The 15,094-nt window shown below is 37.9% G+C and overlaps 1 protein-coding gene across 4 annotated transcripts in view; it reads left to right on the forward strand.

Moving 5' to 3' along the window:
* C8H1orf141 (chromosome 8 C1orf141 homolog) overlaps window positions 1-15,094 on the forward strand; it is a 57,792-nt gene that overhangs the window by 1,174 nt on the left and 41,524 nt on the right. Inside the window, exons 1-4 of one of the 4 annotated variants that reach the window (XM_029949788.1) lie at window positions 2,875-2,903; window positions 6,686-6,856; window positions 7,776-7,867; window positions 10,960-11,141. In XM_029949788.1, coding sequence (XP_029805648.1) covers window positions 7,793-7,867; window positions 10,960-11,141 — 257 coding nt within the window. In that variant the 5' untranslated portion in view covers window positions 2,875-2,903; window positions 6,686-6,856; window positions 7,776-7,792. Of the gene's footprint in view, window positions 1-2,874; window positions 2,904-6,685; window positions 6,857-7,637; window positions 7,868-10,959; window positions 11,142-15,094 lie in introns of those variants that run through there. The other 3 variants (XM_029949787.1, XM_029949791.1, XM_029949789.1) reach the window with 3 other exon arrangements.

A 15,094-nucleotide genomic window follows, 5' to 3' on the forward strand; every position in this document is an offset into this window, starting at 1 on the left:
CACCCGCCACCGACTCCTGGCTGAGGGTCCTGTCGGTGCGCGCCTTATTTCTTCCCTGTGGGGACCCGGAATTCGCGCAGTCCATGCAGGGGGCTGGGTGTGCCGTGGAAATGCGGTCCGTGGTCCCGTTCCCAAAACCAAGTTCGAATTGCTCGTGCCCGGCGCAGTCGCTGCTCGGGTCGCTTCCGCCCGCGGCGCGCGCCTCTCCAGAGCAGCTGCTTCTCACAGCCACAGGCGCCTCTGATTCCCCACCGAGATGGCTTAGGGCTGGAAGCTATTCCTTCTCTTGCGCCCCGCTGCCCAGCAGTTACCTATGGAGTGGGTTTCTGTCTCCACGCGCAGCCAAGCGTTCTATACCTCTTCCCCAGAGACAGTTCTATGAGCGCGTTCCGACTCTGTCTCTTCCCTTTGTTTCCCGGGCGCCCGGCACTTGTGCCACCTTGGGCTGGGGATCTTACCTCCCCTGCCCGTCCGGGCTGGCCCGTCCTCGGATCTCCCCCGTTTGCCCCCACTCACTCAGGTATCTTTGAGGTTCTATTCCCTCTGGAGTTCGTATTTTCTCCTTCCGCTCTCTCAGTTGAACGTAATATCCTTCTCAGTTCGAAAAACGGTGCGGAGGGAGTTTACAGAGCTCCCTTCCTCTCCGCCATCTTGGCTCCCTCCTCCCAAGGAGTCAATGTTTGAACTGATGAAACCAGATAGTGGAAGTAAATGTTAATTTAAGCTTTCATTTTCTACATAATTGCTCAGTTCTGCTCTTTAATTTATGAGTTTGAGTCTTTTGGCTTTCTTGAGTTCTTCCTTTATTAGGAGACATTTGGAACTTACTGAAGAAGCCTGCTTCACAGAGCCTATTATGTGGGCAGTTATTAAATTGGGGTTTTTTGTGTATTTGCTTTTTGAATTTTTTTAGTCCCAAGGTGATAACTGTTAAATATGAAGTAGTGCTCTTCAAAGTAACTTTTTAGTTTGATGTCGTTATTCTTAGTCTGACTCAGCCTCTGATGTGCTTATAACTTTGGCCCTGCAACCTTGAAATTGGTCATTATGCAGCCAAATCTTCACAGTGAGGTCTGTGGGTGATTTACTACAAGAGTAACTGGGAATTTCGTTCTGCCCTGGTTGGCAAGTTCTGTTTCATTGTGTTCTTTTGAAGAAAAAAACTGTCATTATTGAGCCAGTAATTAAGAACATAAATCCAAGTTTCCTTTGAAAATAATTTTACTGAATTTAGATTTTGCAAGAATCACATTTTATAACCATTTGCTCAACTTTGTGTTTCATCCAGTAAACCATCCTGAATCATTATCATCTATTACAGGTATACTGGGATTACTCCCCATAAAATTACAGTGTCAGAGACATCTCCAAATTAAACTGGAGTTTTCAGATCCCAGTTAGGTATAAAATTGTTTGCAAGGTGCTGAGATTCGGAAGTGGGTAAGCATTGTTTTAGATGAGTTTCAACACATTGAGGAAGTGATTTGTCAAAGAGTAATCTCGATAGTGCAATGTACCAAATTCTGTGGTGAAGGACAAAGTACTACAGGAGCACATGTGATGAAGAGACTGTCACCAAGACAAGGAATGTGAGGATATCAAGGAAAGTTTCACTAAAGAGGAAGCTTTCAGATTAGAATTTAATAAAGAATAGACTCTTGACTGGAAGAGCCTTGCCAAGGAAAAGAAAAGCATGAAGAAAGACATGCTTGGGGAAAAGCCAGGATTTGGGGACAGAGAATAGGAGTCATAGAGTCATAGAGTTTGATGGAAGATTGGATGTGGTGGGAGATTAACTCCAAAAGTGGCCTGAGCCAGACCGTGGAGAGCCCTTTCTTGAAACATCTCACATATCATCTAAAAAGAGCTTGCATGTTATTCTGCAGGTAATGGGGAGCTAGGTAACATTTGTGGCCTGAAGCTGGATTTGGTCAGCAATTCAGTATCATCAGAAAGTTCTGATGGAACTGTGAAAAATCAGTATTTGAGGGATAAAGAGGAAGATTGGGGCAGGCAAATTAGGGGCTGTAGTAGTGCAGTAACCAGCTGGAAGGAAAACTGAAACCTGAAGGCCTGGGGAAGACAGTAACAGTGAAATAGAAGCAGGAATCAGAGAAGTCTTGTCCAGTTGGGATCAATGTTGCCTCATGGTTCATAGAATCATGTGAGAGACTATAGACCCATTCTACCCACAAGATTCTGTGAGTTAGATTTTTGTGACCACATAGAGCCCTACATTCCAGAAGAGAGCATTTCCTCACAAGTGTAAGTACATATAAGAACACTTCAGATGTATCTGTATATATTTAAGAAGTAAGATCTCTCCCAACCTAGTTAATGTATTGGTTGAAAGGGGAATGATTTAGATCTATTTCCTCAAGTAAAAACTAATTTTGTGTTTTTGATGAGTCTCTAGGATGAAGACATAGTAATGTTTATCAGGGTTGTTTCCCTAAATAGTTATATTTTCAAGGCCTATACTTGTGCTTTATAGGATAATGAGCTTCAGTTTATGCTCACTTAACTCAGAATAATATTTTTTAAAAAATTGAGAATAAAACTATGAAAAAACTAGAGAAGAAAAGGAAACAAAGTAATCAGATGACATGGTGCAGAAGATACTGAATTGCTGGATTAAAATAGAAGATACCGAATTGCCATATTAAAATAGAAGATACTGAATTGCTGAATAAAATCTCATTGTTTATCAAGACCCAAGGAGTTAGTGTAGGTAAAATTAAAGAAGTATACTGTGGAAGAAGCAAGCAGACAGTTAGACACATGAAGACCATTGGTGATTGCATGATGGCAGGTATAGCAGAAAAAAAATGAAATGGTATGCAGACGGGAGAACATGCATTTTACAGGGTTTATGAGTATCTCACACATCTGACCCTTAGTAAGTAAGTGCCTCATGACTTGTGTCTACTTGTTTTATTTACCAAACACTTATATGTCACTTATATTCATTCAATTGGACCTTGTAACAATCCCATGAAGTAGGTTATTTGAATCACTTCCATTTTACCAATGGGGCAACACAAAAAAGTTAAGCAATTAGCCCACAGTTACATAGCTTATAAGTAGCAAAGTCAAGGATTCAAACCCAGACAGTCTGACTCCAGAGTCTCTTCTTAACCAGAACACTATGCTGCCTTTCTCAGCTTGAAGGTAGGAAAGAAAGTAATATTTTGTAATGCTTGATCAATGGCTTGATCTAGAAGAACTTCAACATGACATGGATGATTATTTATGAAAACTCATAAATGTAAATGCTAGCTAACAGCTGTCATAACATGTATAGTTGTCCATTTCCATTATGGCTGATGGCTAATTCATTCAGATTTTTAGGCAATTGAGATGCAAAGATGAATTAGACATGGTTCCTATTTTCAAGTAACACATAGTCTAGAGGGGGAATAAAATAAGAAAATTCAATGGCTTAATAGAGAGCAATAAGTACTCGAATAGATATAGAGGCTATAATGTGAGCACAGATATTATACATTTAAGTCACAGTTATCAGAGAAGGCTTCCCTGCAAAGGTGTTATTTGTGTTGGATCTTGAAGGATGAATAAAACTTAGAAATACAGGAAATGAAGGAACAACATTGTATGTAGAGGAAACAGCAAAAGCCAAGCAACAAGTAAAGGAGAATACAACACATCAGAGACCCTGTTCATTCAGTGCTATGGTTCATTAGAACTAGGGTATCAAGCATACATGAGGAAGAAGCAGATGAGGTTAAAGACTTAGAGGCCAAACCATGACTCTTACATGATGAATCAAGGAGCTTAACTCTTTGTCCTGAAAGCAGTAGGGATAGATTGAAGCTTCACCAGGGAGGTGTGTGTGTGTGTATGTGTTTTCTTGAGAAAATAAGCCAGACAAATGTGAAGGATAGAATGTATCAAATGTATAGACATATTTTGAAAACTATGGCAATAATCCAGGCAACAGGTTATGGAACCCTAAACTGGGGCAATAGCAGTGTGAATGGATAGGAGGAGGAAAAACTGAGGACATGTAGGATGTAGCATATACGAGATAAAGTGATTGTGTATATTTAGGGAGGGGATAAGAAGGACTTTTCCAGAGAAGTGGTGACCAGATCCTGGATTGGGGAATAACTGCATTAGAATGGCTTTAAAAAACAGATTCCTCATCTTCAGCTCCACAAATTCTGACTTAGCAGGACTGGGATGGCAACTGGAAATCTGGATTCCTTGGAAGTTTCTGAGTTCATTTGGCAGTGACAAGGATTGAGAACCATTACAATGCCTAAGTTTATGGGCTGGGTGTCTAAGTGATAACTAATGTGATAATAAAGGTTAGAAGAGACTTTGGGCTGAAAAGGGGGAAAGGTGTGGACAAGTTTACTTTGGGTTACCTCTAGGAACATGGGTTGAGTTAGGAACATGGGTTTGGAACCCGAAAGAGATTTTGTGTGAAAATAGATGGTGGTAGATGAAGCCATGAGTTTGGGAGGTCATTTTGAAGAATATATGGAATAATGAAAAAGATGGCCTTTGCCCTTAGAAACACTTGTATTTAGGGAGTGATCTGAGGAAGAAGGAATTTTCAGAGAGTAAGAAGATGTGACTGTTGTCATAGAAACCAAGAGGGGGCAGAATTTCTGCAGAAAGGAGTGGCCAGTATTAACAAGAGTTGTAGACATTCAAATAAGGTAAATAAAAGCAGAAAAGTGCCCACTAATTTATAAGATGGTGACTCTGGTGACCTATGAGATCAGATATAGTACCATAGTATAGAAGAAAACCAAATGATGGTAAATTAAGAAGGAAAAGAGACTAAGAAATTAAAAGCCCTAAGTATAGATGAGCAGTTTAAGAAATTTGTCAATAAGGGAAAATGAGAGAGAATAGCAGCTAGTAGGGTTAGGGGAAGACATTTTTTTTCTTTTTTAACACCATAAGAGGTGTGAGCATGCTAAGGAGAAGCAACTGGTAAAGAAAAGAGATTGACAGATACTAGAGAGAGGGTACACCAATGGAAATAATTCTTTTAGGAGAACAGAGGTAATAGAATCTAGAATACACTGGGAAGGGTGAGCTTTGAAAAGGAGAGACAACAATTCCATTAAAATTACAATATAGGCGAGATAGGAATGGATACAGATAAGACTTTGGCATGAGAGAAGTTGCAGTTCTTACTTGACGGTGTCTGTTTTCTTAGTGATAGGAGAGCCCGTCTGCCTTGCCCATGAACATAATGTCTGTCAGGTGCCAACTTCCTCAGTGAATTTGATGGAGAATGTAGCACAATGTCTGTCATGTAATACAGTTAGGTAGCCAAATGAAGAAATGAACAAATAAATGTATGCCATCAAATGATAATACATGCTCACAGAAATAGAATGAGGTAGTATACGTGCCCATAGAAAGAGAAGTATGAAATAGAAGTATGAAGCCAATATTCTGGAAATGAAAGCAAACATGATTGAATCAAGAAAGGATTAAAACTCAGATGGTCATATTGAGGAACACACAATGCAGAATCTAGCATTAAAGGGTTAGTTTTTAGTTATTCAAAGTAGTTGGTATACACCATCATATTAGACCTGCCTGATACAGCTAAGCCCTTGGGAGCCTTGATATAATGATGAAAGCAACAAGTTAGTCTATAGTGTTTCCTCACCTCCACTTTACCCAGGGCCAGTTAGCCATTAGAAAGCACTGGCACACTGTCAAAGACTTATGAAAACATTTGCAAAACTGGAAAAAGTATAGGCTTCAAAATATGAAAATAAACTACAAAACTATAATTAATATCATTCTGTCAACTTTATTAACTTCCAATTTAGTATTCAAAAAACTGTCATTGACACTTAAAAATAATTTTTTGGTTAGATTTTCTCACTTCAAAAAAAAAACTTGTAGTGGGTTAAGCTTCTGACTTCGGCTTAGGTCATAATCTCATGGTTCCTGAGTTTGAGCCCTGTGTTGGGCTCTGTGCTGACAGCTCAGAGCCTGGAGCCTGCTTTGAATTTTGTGTATCCCTCTCTCTCTGCTCCTCCCTGCTCATGATCTCTCTTTCTCAAAAATAAATAAATGTATAAAAAAACCTCATGATAGGTACAGTGATTTGCCAGGAATCATATCATAGCTAATTATTTACTATAGCAAAGTAATTTTAAATAAAAAACCTAATTCCTTCAAATTACAGCTGTGTATCCGTGTGTGTGTGTGTGTGTGTGTGTGTGTGTGTGTATAAAATGTGATGATATGGTGCATTCTAAAATGTTGTGATGTTGAAGATGTATGAAAAGTGAGAGAGGTTCAGGACCTCTTACTCTTTTAAAACATCTGCTTTCTCTCTCACAAGGAAGCCGAATGTCTCACGTTGTCACAAGTTGTCCCTTGTGTCATTTATACCTTCCCCAATTGGGAAACCCATTCACTTCAATATGCTGATTCCTAAATTTATTTGCTTTTGTTTCCCTGATTGAGAAATAGGAATCTTTGTCTCCAGTAAAAGGAATTGTGGTGAGAAATATGGGAGCCTTTTCCATCCCTCCCCCGCCTTGAACTCATATTATGCATAAGGAAAACACAGAAACTAAAATTTCTTTAGTTGCTTTTGGGATATATGAGAGGATTGGCTCCTGGATCTGAAAAGACAACACATATTCTCTGCCAAAATCTGTCCCTTACTCTTCCACAGGAGACCCAGAAAGTCCGAGATACTCATGATTGTGCCGACACCCTTGCCTGCATATCCTGTCTCCAACCTGCAACTTCAGGTTATGATGTTTGTAACAAAGCAAACAATCTGCGTTGCAGCCCCAAGGCCCAGAAGAGACCAAGAGTAGAAAAGACAGCTAAAAGAGATCAAGTACTAAATAATGTGACCCTTTGGCATAGAATCCTTAATCCTTGTCTTTTCATACATTATTGTCTTTGTGAGACATTGATTGAATAATATACAATATGGGAGAAATAGCATAGACATTTTTGAGCCAGAAAGAACCTTAGTGTTCACATTGATGTGCCTTAGAAATATTGATGAATTCAGTACTCTCTATGAACCATATAACTTTTGCATTAAGTGCCACTGGACCTCGTTCAATTCACTGAACAAAAATATAGCTTTGGGTTAATATTTCTGATTCTTGCCTCTACTCTACTCCTAGCTATTTGTATTGCATTGGAAAGGTACTTTGTGTCCTGATGTCTAACATTCAGGTCCCCAAGCCTAATATGGGATGCCTGACCCCCAGATGTAATGTTCAGTAACCTTGACTAGAGAATATTTATTATTCTGGCAGTAGGATCCAACCAGCCTGACAGCTGCTCCTTCTGAGTGACTGATCACCTTCTAAGTGCTGTATTAAGAGTCTTGGATCATTGACCAATTTAATTTGAATGCAATTAATTATATACATGTGAGCTCTTCACATTTACTTTGATTAAAATTATATCACAACCAAAAGAAAATAGATATAAATCAAGCCATATGCCCTTGCTTAAAGTATGAGTCATATCTGGTTCAACTTTCCTTTATCTTATATTTAAAAATTCCTAACACATCTGGGAGTTCTGATCATGTGAACTTTTGTCTAAAAAACCTGGGTATCCCTACAATTCCATGATCAATTCCATGATCAATTCCATGATCTATTCCATGATCTATACAGTTCTATTTTGTACCCCAAACAGAAATGTAAATGTGGATCTCTTAACTTATGCCTAAATAATCAATTATATGCTTAAGTTTTAATTGCTTTGGAGATTTTTTTTCTCCTTTTTAATAGGAATTTACTGACTGAAAATGGCAGAAAGAACCTTAGAGAAGTTAGATATTCTGGATGAGCAGGCAAAGATACTCTTGGCCAGAAGAGAAAAGGTTTGTAAATAAAAGCTAAAATTAAATTTAATCATTAAAATATTATTATTTCAAATGTGGATGTTTATCTTTATTTTTTAGTTGTAAACTAATTTGTAAAAAGCAAATCATTATGTTCAAAAAGTCATCTATGTAAGTGTATACCATAAAGAATTAATTCAATATATAAGGTGACTTCTGGACAGCTGCCATATTATATTAGGATATAATTATCTAAGGTGATTAAGGTAAAAAATCAAATAGACAGTCAAATAGTAAATGTGACTACTTCTATAGTTCTCACTAATATGTTAAACATATAATAATTTATTTAGTTCACTTATTAAAGGGAAGAAAATATTTGATATAGCTGCCAAGTTAAAAATAAAGGTCATAAAAATTAAACAAGGTGAGATTTTTATAAAATTCAATATAAAATGTTAATAAAGAATATAATTTTCAAAAACTAGATTTTTGGCACATATAATCAATTTAATTTGGTTACACAAAGACTTGCAAAATAATTTAACAATGTGAATAAATGAAGCATAAAGAACATAGAGTCTGAGAAATCAAGGAAGACAGTACAAAGAGGGACTCTGAAATCACTGAACATATTTGTGAACCTGAAAATGAAAATGTTAATGCTTGAATAATAACTTTTTTCCCATAGTTGTCTCCTCTTATTCAAAAATAGACAAATATTGGAAAAAACAACAAATTCTTTCTGTTACTGCTACCCAAATTTTGAAGTAGCAAACCAGATGTAACTTACTAAAGCAACCATATTAGACTTAAGCACACCAAAGTTCATTTCTTTTTAATTTTTTTGTTTAAAATGAAATGTAATGTAATGTACTTTAGATAATATAATCAGAGATAAATCTATTTAATTTGTTCAGAAATTCCCTTTTGAATTAATTTTAACTTATGTTTAATAATAATTCTTAACTTCTTTACTAGGGTCTTCTTTTCTATAAACCATTTCCATAAATATCCTCATTTTGTGTTACTATGCCTAGTTCACGTGTTACTAATAGAAGATTCTCTGGAAATTCTTTTCAAAGTATATGTAATCAAATTTAAATTTTTTTCTTATTTTTAATTTTATTTATTTGTTTATTTATTTATTATTTTATTTTAGAGAGAGAGCATGAGTGGAGTTGGGAGCAGAGGGAGAGAGAGAGAGAGAGAGAGAGAGAGAGAGAAGAGAGAGAGAGAATCTTAAGCAGGCTCATGCTGAGCATAGAGCCTAATGCGGGCTCAATCCCATGACCCTAGAACCAATTATATACATATATATATACATATATATAAAGAAAATTACATAAAGAAAATTATCTTTGGACTCTTCAACTGCTTCCTTGAGGCAAGCAAAATTTAGCAATTTGAGTTTATTTATCCAAATCTTCTTTTGTGCTCTTACAAAGATATACAAATATTATATATGTATGTATAAATCCATTTATCTTTAAATATACTCACAATATAAATATACAGATATACATACACATACATATACCTACATACATTTACAAAGGTGAATTGTCTATTTTCTTTTTTAACAACCAAAAAATAAGATGAAAACCAGTATGAGTCTCAACCTATATTAACATTGGTATCTTGCCATTAACCAGATCACAGATTTCATGTAGTTTTCACCATTTTTTAACCTGCATTCATTTGTGTGTATAAGTTCATCAGTTTTATCCCATAACAGATTTGTGTAATCACTACCACAATCAAGATGCAGCATGTTCCCATCACCATGAAAGAACTCCCTCATGTTACTTCTCTGTGTTTGTATCCATATCCCCACTTCATTCCCCATCTACCCCTGGTAATGGTTAATCTGTTCTCCAATCTTTAAAATTTAGTAATTTTAATAATGTTATATAAATGGAGTCATTTGGTATGTGAAATTTTGAGACTGACTTTTCACTAAACATAATGCCTTTGAGGCCCTTTTAAGTTTTTGCATGGATCAATAGCTTTATTATTATAAATAATACATAAATTTTATTGCTGAGTGGTGTGCCATTGTATGGGTGTAGAGTTTCAACCACTCACCTATTGAAGGACATTTGGGTTATTTTCAGGATTTTGCTTTTAAAAATAAAGCTGCTTTAAAAAAGATTAAAGAGAGTTGCTGTGAATACTTATGTACAGGTTTTTGGTGAACATAGGTTTTCATTTCTCTGAGATAAATGCCCAAGACTGTAATTGTTGGTGCAATTTCTGTCTCTTAAACACAACAAGGTCAAGGCCACAAGGTTTGATGTGAGTTCCCCCTCCCTGCATCTCAGCCTGGAAACTGCCTTCAATAAGTAAGCTGAGCCATTGTGGGATTTATCTCATTTGTTTCCCTTTTCTCAGGGATTAAGATCCCCCTCCCCGCCCTCTGCCTGGTCCCTAATGCCTGATTACAGTTCTTTTCATATGTTTTGTCTGGCTTTCTAGTTGTTCACAGCAGGAGGGTAATTTCTGTAGCACTTAATCCTTTCTTGGCAGAAGCAGAAGTACCTATCCTTTGACTTGTTTTCAAATTTTTCATCACTTTATTCCTCTGTGCAATGCTGAGAGAATTTTTTAGAAACGATTTCTGGCTTCTTAACCAACTCATTAGCTATATCCTTTTCCCTCTTTAGTCCATCTATATAAATGGTTGAACAAAGTCTTTTGATTGCTTTCTTAACTTCGTTTCTGGCTCATACAACTAGATGAATGTTGGAGAGATTCACCATTTGCATGGGGGGAGCAAGAGCAGCAGGTTAGAGACCAGCTTCCTCTCCTTCCAGTAACTCTACATATGAATATTTTTCTTGCATAATATAGAGGTCATTCTTACATTCTGAATTTTAGAATTAGGAGGGAGCTTTCATGATCATCTAGTCCAACATCTTATCATTTCATCAATGGGAAAAGAGTAGCTCAGGTCACACTGCAACTGTATAAAAATGTTGGTACACAAGGCCCCCAGTTTTCAGTCTGTAATATTTCGCCCATAGTAACTGGCACATAAATTCTGTGTGAGTGCCTAACATGAGACTAATTTCATCCATTCCATACAGGATTTTCCCTACATGAAAAGTGCTTATTTTTTTTTTTCACAGTGTTGTACTTTGGATTTATTGCAGAAAAACAGGCTTCAGAGTCAAGTAAAGAAAAAGACTTTGGTTAGACCACTGACATTTGACTTTCAGTTGGAATCTGAAGCGGCTATTGCTCCATCCACATCTAAGAAAGCATCCAGGATCACAGAAGAGGAGTCATATAGTATTAAAAAATCAAAAAGGTAACTATCCTAACTACCTCAAACTTTCAGTTTGGAGTTTTAAAGCATTACTGTAGATTTGCCTTAGATTATGTAATCTGTATTAAATGTAAGCTTTGTCAAACATAGGCATGTTTCATAGTGCTTATGAGTTAGAAAGCAATCAGTATTCTGAATAAACTAGTTTGTAAAATATTTATTATAATATTTCACTATTACAGATGGTTATTAGATAGTAATTACAATTCTGGATTTTTAAAGAAAGATTTGTCTTGAATTCTATTACAGCGCCCCAGATTAATGTCAGGATTTATTTCAAACTTTAGACCAAGAAGTCCACCTGGAAAACCAAGTAAGGCAGTTTTTCTGTGTCCTTATAAGAGGTAGCCCGATGTGTCATACTTGGTCTTTCACTGGCATTAGGTAGTGTGGACACTGTTCTTACCTCATTTATTCTGTGTAACCATTCAATGTGTTCAGTGCAATTTTATAGACGAAAAGCCCATCTCAGTGGGGTTAAATAACTTGCCCAAGGTCACACAGACAAGTGGCTCAAGCTGGATTTAAACTCTAGTGGTCCAATTTCAGAACCTGTGCTCTTTATCACTCATGCAAATAGATGAACGTTGGATGACGAATTTATCACTACCCCATTCTGAATGTAGAATGACTTGCAGCTTTCAGGATGGTTATTAAGTGCATTATAACATGTTGTACGTAGGTAGAGAATATATGATAAAACACAGATTGGGGTGGATGAGAAGTTTACAGTGATGAGGTCTGAGTTTTATTTTGATATATTAAGGTTTAGATGTCTATGGGACATTCAGGTGGGGGCAGTCTTCTCCTAGAAAGCCTCCCCTTCTTGTCAGGGAGTCCTTTTTAGCTGTAACAGAATGATTGTTTAAGGCACAGAGCATAAGGCAGAACATTTCTGTCCTCATATCAACAGTGATATCCTGGTTACATTGGTTATATGGATAAATTCAATTCCTCTGTATCTGGAGATATGGCCCCTGGTCCTATAAGTTTTATTAATTATAATTCAGTATGCCAGTCTCCACCGGTGCTCACAAACCTCACGCCTGCACTGAGCCATGATGTCAGATGTTACTTCCCACAGCTGATTCCTGGGAACACTAACGACGAGGATCACTGCTCTAGCCCAGTGGTTCTCAAATGTGGAGGGCTCCTTCAAACACAGATTCCTGGGCTGCACCTGCAGAGTTTTTGATTCAGTATTTTTGATTGAGTAGGTCTGTGTGGAGCCTGATAATTTGCATGTCTAGTAAGTTGCCAGGAAATGGTGGTGCTGCTGGTCCAGGAACCATCCTTTGAGTCTCTGCTCTAGCTTATGTCCTGCTGAGTTAGCTGCCCAACACCAACATCTGTTCGTTCCAGTTTTCTTCCATATAGTTTGCTGAATATCATAAGACTCTCAGCCTGGTGCTGTGATCACCTAACTGATGAGACTTTCCCAGATTTATTTGTAGCTGCACTTTGCCTTCATAGTAGTTTTCAATCCACCTGCACATTAGTGTTACTTGGGGAGCTTTAAAATAATTGGATTCTACTTTAATTAGTTTGGAGAAAATCCCAGGCATTACTATTTTTAAGATTCCCCAAATGATTCTTACATAAAATTGGTAACTATTAAAATTCTTAGGGCTTTTTTTTCTCAGTTACTCACAGAGACACGTTTCCCATGTAACTATTAGTTCAGGATTTTTGCATTTTTCTCAGATAAATGGGAACTGATGAAATTTTAAAATATTAACTGAGAGACCTCAGTTAATCTGTACATAGTCTCTAAGATTTCTCAGTAAATGCCAAATCTACTCTTCTCTGCAACTTTTCATAAGTGGGCCTTTTACAAAAATGTCATATTCAAAACTCCCTGTTAAAAATTACCTGGAATAAGGTATTTTTAAACGAAAGACAAAGTGGGGCACCTGGCTGGGTCAGTTGTTTATGTGCAGCTCTTGGTTTCAGCTCAGGTCATGATCTTCAGATTCATGAGATCAAGCCCGCTCTGCGCTGACAGTGTGGGGCCTTCTTAGGATTCTCTCTCTCCCTCTCTCTCTCTGCCCCTCCTCATCTGGTGAGCTCTCGCTCTCTCTCTCTCTCTCTCTCTAAAAGAAAAAAGAAAGACAAAGTGAATTGTGTATTACTTAAGCATTTAGTATTGTATTATTGCAGTAAAATGGCAATTTTCACACTTATATAAAGTGGTAAGAAATAGAAAACAAGTGAGGGGTAAGGAGAATGATTAAGGGTACTTAAATTGTCACTGAAAGTTACCTCAGTAAATAATTCAAGACTACTGAAGTTACAAAAAAAATTTTTTCTTTTTTTTAAGTTTATTTATTTTGAGAGAGAGCAAGAGCAGGGGAGAGGCAGAGAGAGAGAGAGAGTGAGGGAGAGAGAGAATCCCAAGCAGCACAGCACAGAAGCCCATACAGGGCTCAAACTCAAGAATGGTGAGATCATGACCTGAGCCAAAATCAAGAGTTAGACACTTAACCGACTGAGCCATTTAGGTGCCCCAAGAATATTTTACTTTAGATTAGTAGATTAGTGGGGCTACTCATTAGAAGAATTATTTTCCTAAAAAATCTATACTGGGACCTGTCAAAAGAACATTCCTTTTAGAAATAGTTTTATGACAATAGGACAAAGTTGTGTATAGGAAAGGTGGGTAAATATTAATAAAGGATCCTCTTGCAGCCTATAGTGAAATTTAATTGGCCGATTTCCTTCTTCCTTTAGTTCAATATGCATGTTTTGTACACTGTGTGACATTAACCTAGCGTAGAGAGAAAGAGGATGAGGTTTATAGGCCAGTTGCCAGGTTTGTATCGTAGCCTTATTTCCTACTAGTTGTGACCTTGGACAAGTTATATAACCTTTTGTGCCTCAGTCTTCTCATATTTATGTTGTAACCCACGGGCCACTCGTCCAGGGCGTTCAGCAGTACCTGTTTCGTCCGCCCCGACCGGCAGGGCGGAGAATCGTGCGGGTCCTTCTCCTGAGGGAGGGAGAGAAAAAGGGGGCAGGAGAGGGAGACACAGAGAGTAAAGACAGAACTCATGGTTTTCCGATCAGGCAAAAGAGAGAGCTTTATTCAGAAAACTGTCTTTTATATAGGTTTCAAGGTGGGAAAACAAAGAAGCTGACCAAGGTCAGTTACCAGGTAAACAGAGTCAAATGAATATCAAAAGAAACGCCCAGATTTGCCTCAGCAATGCTGGGAAGGGGGGAGTTAGCACTGAATAATACAAAATACGGTTTTGATCTTTTGTGCACCTTGGCCACTCACGTCTGGCCCAGCATGACAGACACCAAAGTTATTTTGACCAGGAAATGGCAGTCTCCAGCCTCTAGATGCAAATATTGTTTACTGGTTCACTCTCCGGAGAGTGATAATCCTTGCCTGAGGCAGACAGAAAACTTGGCAGCCCCTGACAGGTCCTCCCTTTAAAACTGATTTTTAAAGAAGCTCCTTTTTTAGTCAAGGAAAGGACTGTGCCTGGCTTAGGTTGGAGACCTGCCAATCCTTCTTACCGTCATGGGCACACTCAGAAGCTTGTGTCTGAGCAGCCTGTCTTAGGTGAAAGGATGGCAAGGCCTCTCTTACCCGTCATTGGCTAGCCAGCCTGTGCCTCTTGCCACAGTTTTTCCATCGGCCTCCTGCATCGGCTGTATTGAGCTTAATATACTGGACCTGGGTAGGCTGTGCCTATTTGCTGCCTTAGGAGAGCCATGACCTTATTGAATAGAACAGGGCCCAAAGGCACCAAGATCAATAAAACCGCAATAGGTCTTCAACATGGAAGGGGATAGGGTAAAAGTCCATAAAATCCCAAAGAAAGGGCTGTTGATGTGTTCCTTCCTCCTCTTCTCCAGGTTCCTTTTGAAGCTTCTTTTCCCAGCATGGTCCTAAAGGAAAAGACAAAGATTTCTCTCAAGGAGAT

This window comes from Suricata suricatta, chromosome 8 (assembly GCF_006229205.1).
Source record: "Suricata suricatta isolate VVHF042 chromosome 8, meerkat_22Aug2017_6uvM2_HiC, whole genome shotgun sequence".
In the NCBI taxonomy this organism is placed as follows: Eukaryota; Metazoa; Chordata; class Mammalia; order Carnivora; family Herpestidae; genus Suricata; species Suricata suricatta.